The 10,850-nt window shown below is 35.2% G+C and overlaps 1 protein-coding gene across 5 annotated transcripts in view; it reads right to left on the bottom strand.

The window, feature by feature from the left end:
* Positions 1-2,197: 2,197 nt before the first annotated feature.
* The window catches only part of LOC117109959 (synaptotagmin-15-like), a 45,670-nt gene continuing 37,017 nt past the window's right edge, over positions 2,198-10,850 (bottom strand). For all 5 annotated transcript variants that reach the window (XM_033252466.1, XM_033252469.1, XM_033252470.1 and 2 more), the window contains 4 exons: positions 9,717-9,996; positions 6,696-7,035; positions 5,429-5,561; positions 2,198-4,529 (listed from right to left, as the gene is read on the bottom strand). In XM_033252466.1, coding sequence (XP_033108357.1) covers positions 4,225-4,529; positions 5,429-5,561; positions 6,696-7,035; positions 9,717-9,996 — 1,058 coding nt within the window. In that variant the 3' untranslated portion in view covers positions 2,198-4,224. The remainder of the gene's footprint in view (positions 4,530-5,428; positions 5,562-6,695; positions 7,036-9,716; positions 9,997-10,850) is intronic.

Genomic DNA, 10,850 nt, shown 5'->3' with positions numbered 1-10,850 from the left:
GTGAAGGATGAAATAAAATTCTATGTCATTCTGTGTCTGTATTATTTACACGCTAAAAGTTCCTCATATCTTTGCATGTGATTATTTTGAATAATAATTCTTGCCTGATTGATTCTGATTACTTGATACATAGCTTAGCTCTAATGATCTTGACAACATCAGTAACATTCATCATTCTATATCTGTAATAGTGTAAACATCGTCGGGTTCCTGTCTCTGATTGGCTGTAATACCGGTCATAACTGTAAAGTTTAGGCATGCGGCACAGCCATTAACGTGTAACCTGCTCTCACCTTGTCACCTTGTCATTCTGTGCGAGAGTGTTTTTCATAGGTTTTCAACGTCGCTTGTATGCATTGAAAACTTAGTACAGTCCTATTGACTTCAATAAATCTTGAATGTTTATGCTTTTATTCGTTGCAAGTTAATTAAGGAACTTAGGATCAGCTGATAGATAAGGCAAACAAACATTCACTTACACAGGCTATTCAGCTGATAGATAAGGCAAACAAACATTCACTTACACAGGCTATGTTAACAAAATGACATGAAAAATTGTACTATATATTCATACTGGAGCTCTGTCCAGATTATCAAAGCTTCTTTGAAAGCAAAAATTGTGGTATACCTGTAGTAATGATGTGATGTCATTAAGACCATATTTAGGCATGTCTTATGTTTTTGTCACATAAAATTTGGTAGTTTTGACAGTTTTAAATCGTTACCGCCGACATCTAAAATGATATAATCGGGCTTGATCTCCATCAACGAAAGTATGAAGCAGGAAATCTGACCTATTAGTAACCCTGATGTGCCTTGAAGCCGTATTTATCTAAATGTTTAGTTCTTGGCTACTACGTCTCGGCGTAACTGGTTTGAGGGGCAGTCCTTATTATATGCCATGTGATCTGCCAAGCCTGAAACAAATCTATGTCCTAATATATAATTGCCGAGTTCATTAAGCCTATCGTAGTAAAATGTAAAAATGAATGTCAAGATATGGTAACTACAGTAGGCCCTATTTGTTATGGCAGTTGAAGAATTGCAAAATAATGAATGGTAACAGTTGATGGAGGTGATTTTTTGAGAATTAGTAAGAATACCTTCGAGTAAGTTGTTGCCTCAATTGTGGGACCAAACCAAAAGGATGAAAGGATGTATCATGGGATTGCTCCCTGAGTAAAAGTTTATTATTACCGTATATAATAACGCAATAGGGAATAATGAAGATGCTTATTATTTTTTTAATAATCCATTGTTCGCATTTTGTATTCGGACACAAGATTCAGTTGGTCTACCAAAGAACCACGTGATATACTCCTTTGTATTTTTCAAACGATCAAACGAATTACAGTGAAATTTAAAAAAAAAAAAAGAAGCATGAATACGATGACACAAATCACGGTTTATAAGCTGTCTGCCTGGACATAAAGAGCCATACGATCTACTTTATTTCAAAGTAGATTAAAGAAACAACATTTACCAGGCCAACTATTTTGTCATCAGTTTTAATTTTTCAAATTCATTACCGGTATTCAGTTAATCGCTCAATTAATTCTCTCATTTTTAAATGTTCTGTCAGTCGATTTAAGATTCAGATCTCCATTACAACAGTCATATTCAACAAATATTTACATACATTTATATACTTCTTTGAGAAACAGTTATTTAACATATATGATATAGGATTATAACAAAGACCATAGGATGTGGAATATCGAAATCATAAACCTTAAGAATATTTGCAAGTCTGTGTTACGGTTAATAATAATTTAAACTTTATTTAGCATGTAAAAAAGTAAGAAAAGTAAAGAAAATAACTTTATAAAACAATTTAAAATAAACGAAAGAAATGCTAATAAGACAATCAAATAAACAAATATAATTATATAATTCATAAGATGGTAAAATATCCAAAATTAAATAAACGTACAGTTACCATACATGATTTATAACGAATTTACAACTGTTTTAAATCTAATTTAATTTTAAGCAATGCAGCAACACTAGATTTAGGAATATATATATACATACATACATATTTCGAATACATATTATATCTTGTGTATGATACGTATGTATCCATGATTTGTAAAAGTAGAAAGCAACCACCGGTGGGTGAAGCGTATGATTCATGTGAACACAACTTTAATATTGCATCATATGTTATTACTTTTGTTTATGTACAAGTGAGTTGTTTTTTTTTTGTAATTAACAAATGCCATATCACATATTATAACAAAATGTTTTTAATAAATAGTGTCGATACTGTACGTCTTTGAAACGTGTCTGATTACAGATAGATTATAGATATAAGGCACGTTTGTATTGATTCGAGTTCTCCCGTTTGAACTGTTTTAATGAGCAGGTTTTGCTACATGTTGTTTACGGTACTTGCGTGAGTTAAGCAAAATTGCTGACCAGGCGTAATCACATCATTCGGTCGTATGTGCAGCGCTTTTTTCAAAAGCCATCTTAAGCATTATTTGCGATATTAAGTATCGTAATCGATTGGTGGCGCTAGATATTTTTTCAGAATCAATTAATATTAATGAATATCCCACAACACCGTCTGAATTTCATATCATAAACACGTTTGTATGCGTAATAATTTAGTAATTACAGAATATAATTATCTGCACCAATTAATAAAAATAAAGTTACGTTTTACAGAAAAGGAAAAAAATAAGATATACCACCGTGTCCGGCAGCCGTCTCCAATAACAATATACAGTCACAGACCCTATACCAGTATAGGGTCTGTGATACAGTATACTGTAATAGTAATCATACGTGCTCACTATGGCGTCCCATAAGACATCAGAACGCTGTTTCCCAAGTACATAATAACAAGAAAACAATAGGCGTACAACCTATATCTAAATAAAATATACTGCTAGCCCAGAAAACAAGAGGAGACAGGAGGAATTCAGAAACAGAGTAGATCACTGTTTACCAGCATAGGATAATAACAGGTTGCATCTATTAAACAAGGTAAGTACAGTGTAATTGGGCCTAGCAATATTTAGACAGTGACTAAGTCGTTGTTTAGAGTGTTAAACACGTAACAGTAAATGAAACTCTGTGTGCAGGTTTGGATTAGCCACGTCTATTCATTGTCGCAATATATTGCCAATAAGTTCTGGCTTGTAAATTTTCCAAATCTCATTAAATCTTTTATTAGGTTTTGTCGAGTTAAAGAAACTATCTAGCTCGACCAATGTCGATGTTCAAGATGGCAAGAATGCTATAGACGGCTTACGACAAATAACATCTGCTTGGAAGTTTTTGAGTGGTAAAGCAGGGGCGTCGTTAACTTATAGCCTTAATATCGGCACTGGTTCAAATCGCTCATTTCCGGATTGGTTAGGTTGGTTGAACTCGAATAAGGACTTGGAACCGGAGGTCTAAAAGTACACATCTGGCTCGTGTGCAATTTAAAAAGCTCATTGCATATTTCAGAAGTGTAGGAGGACTCCGATGTCTAGGTTTATGTCAGCCCCTACCTGAACATGAAGTTACTTACCCCTTCTCTTTGGCTACGCACGCCCATACGCAATAATTCAGCACAATGTTGTTGCTAGTCCTCCGATCCTACTATTACTTTCTTTAAGCTACATATAAAGATTATATATTACAAAACATGAGTGATTTTTTTTTGTTTTCATCGCATAGGTTGTTTCTATAGAACAGGCGAAGAGCTATGGGCCTGAACCTGTACACATGTCGGTGTAGTCTTGCATAACGTAAGTCGCAGCTTCAATTGTACATTAGTTCCCCGTGGTGGAAGCGAGGTGCCGGAGAGACCGGTTACATATACTGTAGTCCTTTTACACGTATAGACCTACTATCAAGTTGCCTTTAGGTCCAAGTGGTGACAAACACAAAACGCACATTCGATAAATATCCACATGTGAATTTCACGACGCGAACATCACTGATACTAGAAAGCTTCATTAAGCAATAGCTATAGAGAGTTATAATACAGTAGATACAAAGCCAAACCTGTTAGGTCTATATTGGATACGGAGAAAAAATGTCAATATCACTCAGTGATCATATAATACCAATTGGCGTAATTCCATTTCTTTAACTCGAAAAATATATTTGTCAGTTGTGCCAACTAAATTTGAGAAGCACAAAATATTTGCAATAGTAATAGCAGCTGTTATGTGGCAGTGTCTAAAAAAAATCACAAAACATCAACTTTTTTTTTCAAAATGTTTATAAGTATAAATCATGCCACTTTTTGGTTGCTTCACGATGGCTGACCATTCTGCCCCAATGGCTTAAATTCCGACCATCTGTGTACATGTACGGTCCTAGAATCAACCTACCAATCGTATCATCTCTCTTAAAATGTCCCTTCTGCAGAACTTGTATTACAAGACATGCGTCGCTTATATATTCACTGGGAACTACAAACGTCAGCGATTCTGTAAAAATCGGACTTGCTCCGGTTGAAACGTTTGTATGACGAGATTTAACCTTGTTCTCGCCTACCATGAGAGATACTTTTACATACGTTTCTGAAAAAATGAAAAAGGAACATATACGGTATTATGTCAACAGTTGCATTAACGATCAAACGTATTAAGTGTTTAAAAACCGTAATGAAATAAAATGATCGTGTTTCTTGGAGCAATGACCTCATTGCTCTGAAAAAAATGTTGGAGTATTAATAAAATAAATTACTCTATAGATATAATTATAACAAACACGCAAATAATGGTAGAAACAGTGATCGAAATAATCAACTATGATGTATCAGACTCGCATGGGAGCGAAGAGATGGCGGGTTTAATTCCAGCCATAGAAATGTGTCCCAATTGATAATGCCCAATATATATATATATATTAAAGAGTAGGTTTGCATGTATGCTCCAAGTGAAATAAAATGCAAAAGCAATGAAAAAACGGTGTACAATCATTGAAAGTTGACTTGCGGAACACAAATTTATTAAGGTATAACAAAATTAAACGGATATTTCGATAGCTCCTGCCATCTTTATCAACGTTAAAGTATATATATATATATATACATATACATATATATATATATATATACATATACATATATATACACATACATATATATATGTATATATAAGTATACCACGCTCAGCAACATTGCTTACATATTATTATATAGAGCTTACATCGTTTACTCAGAATTGAATTTCAAAACGATTTGAGGCCATCTGTACATAGATTATGTCGTTTTAAATTAAGCTATGAGAAACAGACACTTTCCATATCTATTATTATGTACACTTAGCGAAAATAATACTAGGGGTTTTCCCTAAGTCTCCATGATATTCATTACCTCGCCATCGACATTGACCATAAGTGCAATTTAGTTCTCTGCACTTAACTTTCCCTTCTTTCTACTGCACTGCATAACATGTCGGTTACTTCTCTAACTTACCCAACGATTGAAGTTCTTTAGATTCCTTTTCTTTACCCTGTAACCCGTTAGCTCGTAGTATAACTACAGACAATCGTTCATTGGATGGTAGGTACGCTAATGTCAACATCAAACGACCCAAATGTTGAGTTATCTGGCAGAAACCAATAATAGTATTAAAAATATTAGTAGTAATAGCAGTATCAGCAGCAGCAAAAATAACAGAAAGTGTGGCTGTGGGTGTAGCAGCATTGGTAATGGTATAATAGTGGTATCAACAGCAGTAGCAATAGTAGTAAAAGCACTAGCTGCTGCAGTAGCAGTAGTACTATTAGTAGGCGCAGCAACAGTAGCAATAGGAGTAGCTATAGCAGCCGCACTAGTAGTAGTAGTAGTAGTAGTGGTGGTGGTGTGGTGGTGGTAGTGGTAGTAGTACTTAGTAATAGCGGTATGGGTAGTGGTAGTGGTAGTATCTTCTTCATCATCAACATTATGATAATGATTAGTTGGCCTGTTTGCATAATATTTTTAGAATTAGTATTATTTCAAATATTAAACCTAATAAAATTGACAGCGTTTTTGTTCTCTTTTCATAAATTATTGTAATTTTATGCCTAGTTTATTATAGTATTATATTACGGAAACTGTCACTCCACACCTCCTAATATTATGTCAATTGCATGACTAAAAAATATCGGGAATTATTTAGTTCATGAATTAGATCCTTAACGGAAAACACATTGAATGAACGCTTGATATAGCCTCTTGGGACATTTATCAACACGAAGCTTTGATGAATACGGGCCTAGATTACGTAGGATTAAGTACTTGTACCGAAAATCGTTTACAAGAGTATTAAGCCACATACACTAGACACGATTACGACACCGACATATCATCCAGTAGTTTGTATTCTTCAACACTGCGCTCATCTGTATCGTGTCGTAGTCGTCTCGTAATCGTGTCTAGTGTAAATAAGGCTTTATGCGTGAGGTCATCAAAATGGAGTGAACATAAAGCTTGTTTCCTTAACATTGCTACACTGTCGCTACGGTGTTTGCAGTGCAATCGTTGCACTGCGTGCAGTTCCCTGCGCAATCGGGAAGGCTCCCCGATTCGAACGGCCAATCAGCTTCACCGAAATCTGTCGGCAAATAGCGTGTAGCGATTGTATGGATGCCAAGCTTAAGTGTTTGTCAATTGGTTTGAAATAAAGCAATTCTATATTAACTCACTGAATCATACACGCATGCATTTTTTATAAATAGAAAATAAAAGTAGTGCATACCATTGATCGTTTTTTTATTGCCTTTTTAAAAGTTTTTGGATGCCCTCCGAAGTCACATTGCGTAAAAGGAACGATCACGTGACCCACGACGTTATACTTGTGGCGACGTACGGCGTCGTAGACGGACATGCGAAGTGCTTGTTTTTCTAACGATTTCTTCATATCCAAAGGGAAGTCAATCTCTTCGTCATATTGGGGACTTAATGTTTTATGAACTACACTCGATTCGCTTGTGAATTTTTCGTCTGGTAAGATGCACGCCGAAACGACTGTATCGTATGCCGTGTCGCCATGTCCCTTCGCTGGGAGATCAGAAACTTGCTGTAGATGTACAACCATTCTGAAGCAAATAATAAAATATTTAGGCTCTCGTTTGTGTCATCAAGTTTTGATGTAACTATTTTGAGTATATTTATAACAAAATACTTACACACCATAGGCCTACCCATGATTATATCGTAAAGGTTAATTATCAGATTACACATATCTATACGTTTCCTATGCGGGTATAAGTATACATTTTGTCTATAATTAACATAATTTCAATCTTCGTCAACTTAAAGTTGGAGGTATGTCATGGTCCAGACCGTTCTCAGGTCACCATTAAATAGGCCTATCTTTTTAAGACTTCCACGAATGGATACCTTGTTCGAAGCAAGAATTCAAGTGGTCTTTACCCAGTACCGCTCGTTTATGTCATTCGGCGAGAATTTTACCTTATCATATGAATATTAACGCTGCGTATTCAATGGGGTTTGTCAGATGATGTTTGATAACAATTACTAATATAAAGCATCATCATACGTTTCACATGGTTACCCTGGCAATTTGGATCAAATCCCTATGGAATACATATAGTTCCCTGGGGATATTCCATACTGTTGCAGGTAGTGATCGCAGCATTGGCATTCACAGACCGTGGGTGGGTAACATGACTAAGTAATACCTCAGTTGCCAAAAAAATAAAAATAAAAATATAAAAATATAAAATAAAAAAATAAAAAACATTGGAAAGACTCTATGGTACGTCCAAACCCCTTCTCGGATAAATCAAACCACACTTCTCCTCTTGAATTAGACCTATATACAATAATGGAATTCAACATTTACATACAGCATATTGTAATGCTTCTGCTTCTGGGACATATTCCCGTTTACCCCACTAGGTTTCTAATCTCCATTGGACCTCTGACTCCCATAAATACCCCCACCCCACAATAAAGTGATCAGCCTCATTCTCGAATCTCCTTTTGATTGGAAGCCTAAGTCACGATTAGAGCATCTGTGTTCTAACTTTTGGACTTTATCCTATTTATTACTCATTGAGTTAGGCAAAATATCCCAAAATGACTTAGGTAATTTTGTAGTAGGTAAAAGAAGTGAGGCAAAAAAATCGCAAAACGTGAAAAAAACTTTTGCAGTGGGTAGCAAAAATGTACATTGTACTGCAGCGTAGGGGACAGACCTGTTCTTTGCTATTTTCTTTTAAAGGTATCATCTTATCTGATACAATTCTCAAATACTAATAGTGTTATCACAGTGCTGGTAAAGAAAAGCTCTGCGTTGACATTCGTGTAAGATTAATTTTCCACCGATCCTCATATACAATATGGATTTCCCTTAAGGTATGTGTTGTAATTAAACAATAACAACACTTTTCGGTCAGAGGGTTAGCCGGTATAATCATTGTCCATTTCTCGGCCCTCATTTGGTTTCTTATTAATGACTGGCGTCTACTAGATGTGAATCTAGCTAGTCATGTCACTAAAACGTCGCTAACGTTCATCTTAAGGTTTAATTATGCACGCATCGAGAATTGTATTTCCCACTTCACTAATAAAACAATCATACACGCTTTCACAACCAATCGATTATCGGACTAACTTACTGTGGTTGGCACTATTAATACCACAGTGTTCGGATTGAACGCCTACAAACCACCTACAGTTGTTCGGATTTATAGGTCGGTCTTATAATAATGCGCATCATACTAAAGATACTATCATTATGTCTATTCGCTTCGCATTATTACCACTGTCGCTGGATTAGAATATTCGGATCCAAGAATTCGAAATAGAGCCCGGGCCCAAAGAAAAGCATTTACAGACCAACATTTTAAGGCTATGGCACCTCCGAAAATGTAATTTTCTCTTTTTTTTTTCTATTTTTATTATTTTCAAAAATTAAGGGGCCCAGGTCAGTAGCCCCACTCCCTCCCACTGAATCAGTCCCTGGCAGTAATCTATAATGCTTCTGCTTTTAACCAGCAGTGTATTTGGTATTAGAGGGTTGTCGCAAGCTTACGAAAACGATAACCGGTTACGTCATCAATTACTAAGACAACCCTTCCCCTACAGTAGCATATTTGTCAGAAAGTAGGAGATTCATGCCTTTTGCATGAATCAAGGATCATATTTAGCTCATACACCATATTGTCAGGAATGTTTTAGGCACGAATGACGATAACGACAATGACGTATTCGTATTCGTTATCGTTTTCGTAAGATTGCGAAATCGCTCTAGAGTATTAACATACCAACACCAGCTAAAACACCTGAGCGGAGAAAGACAAGTAAAGCAAGTACCTTCCACTTGGACAAACGGGACACAAATGAACAAAAACAAGTGTTCACATTGGGCTATAGGCACCTGACTTTTGATGGAAACATAAAGTTATACCGATGCGCCAAATTCTCCCTCAAAACGTTAACGAAATTCATATAAAATATTATTCAAATTCAGACGTAATAAGCTCATTCTACTGATACCATGCACTAGCGCCTTTGATCTTGACTTAGAATTTTGATTCGACGTTACAAATGTCGACGCAGTATCATTTCGTCTTCGCAGAAATTATTAAGCGTGAACTCTAAACCGAGAGAGCTACGCGTACTGAGCACCCTAATTGTTCCAAAAATAACATACAAGTATGCTATAGATATATTATCAATCAGCCGTTGGGAAGTTATCTTTTTTTTCTTTTTTTTTAACTTTCCCATGGTGTACTGTGATTAATGTTACCTATGTGAAGCCTTGCTATATCTGATGGCGAACGTCATGGACCCGTACGTTTCGGTGAATTCATCTATGCTTCCCCCAGAAAAAGACTTAGAACGCTTTCCATCAGATTTGACGTCGTCGCTAGGGTACAGCTCCGGACGTAAGGTGCCAAGTGGGAATTGTGGGGTGACAAAACTTGAACGCCTTCTGTCCATAAGAGGCGATATGTTCGGAGAATGTGTTAATGTGATGGCGGGAACAGCATCTTCTTGCGATGTTGTCGATTCGCCACTTTCTGATGCTGTGGAGAAAAACATGATGTTTTCTGTTACTTAATAATAATAATTATGATGACGATGATGACGTTTACGATGGTGAGGCGACACGAAGCGTACAATGATATCCAAAACAGAACATAAAATAGGCCTGCATTTCAAAGGTTAACAAATAATATATTATAGGCATATTGCAAAAACTATATGTAAATATATTGAATAATGAATTATTTTTTCTTTTGTATATAATAATAATAATAATAATAATAATAATAATAATAATAATAATAATAATAATAATAACTTAATAATGTTGGTAATTTTACCAAATGTATAGCTTTATATAATTTAAATATTTTTGTTTAATGTAATGTAATTCAATTATTTCTGCAATTTAGCTTTAGCTGCAATAGAATAATTTCAATGGATATGCCATGAATAATGTGTTTAATTTATACAAAAAATATATCGCACATAAAGTAACATAAATGAATGAGTTTTATGGTCGTTTTTATGAATGACAGACTACAACTATGCTAATTCAAAAGCTCTCTTATAAATCATCCATTATTAGTGAAGCTTAATATGTGTTTTTTTAGTATGTTTTACAATGTTTTATAGCTTATATTCTGGCGAATCGAGGAAGTGCGTTACAAGAAGTAAAATCGACATGGGGAGCGGGGCTCTTGAACTAGTGCTTCCGGACCATCGACCCATAGGCTGTGACCACTCTGCATCTTATTCTAAATAAAAATTACCAATATGGATACATAACTATTTATCAAAATAATTAACCTACGAATAATATTAATAATAATAAATAATAATAATAATAATAATAAGATTTATAAATCGCAAATATCAACTGCAGTAGTGCTCA

The sequence above is a fragment of the Anneissia japonica genome, unplaced genomic scaffold (assembly GCF_011630105.1).
Source record: "Anneissia japonica isolate Jap-2015-1 unplaced genomic scaffold, ASM1163010v1 scaffold585_len4108843_cov191, whole genome shotgun sequence".
NCBI lineage: Eukaryota > Metazoa > Echinodermata > Crinoidea > Comatulida > Comatulidae > Anneissia > Anneissia japonica.
The sequence above is the reverse complement of the archived record's forward strand: the minus strand, read 5'-3'. Positions and strand labels throughout refer to the sequence as shown.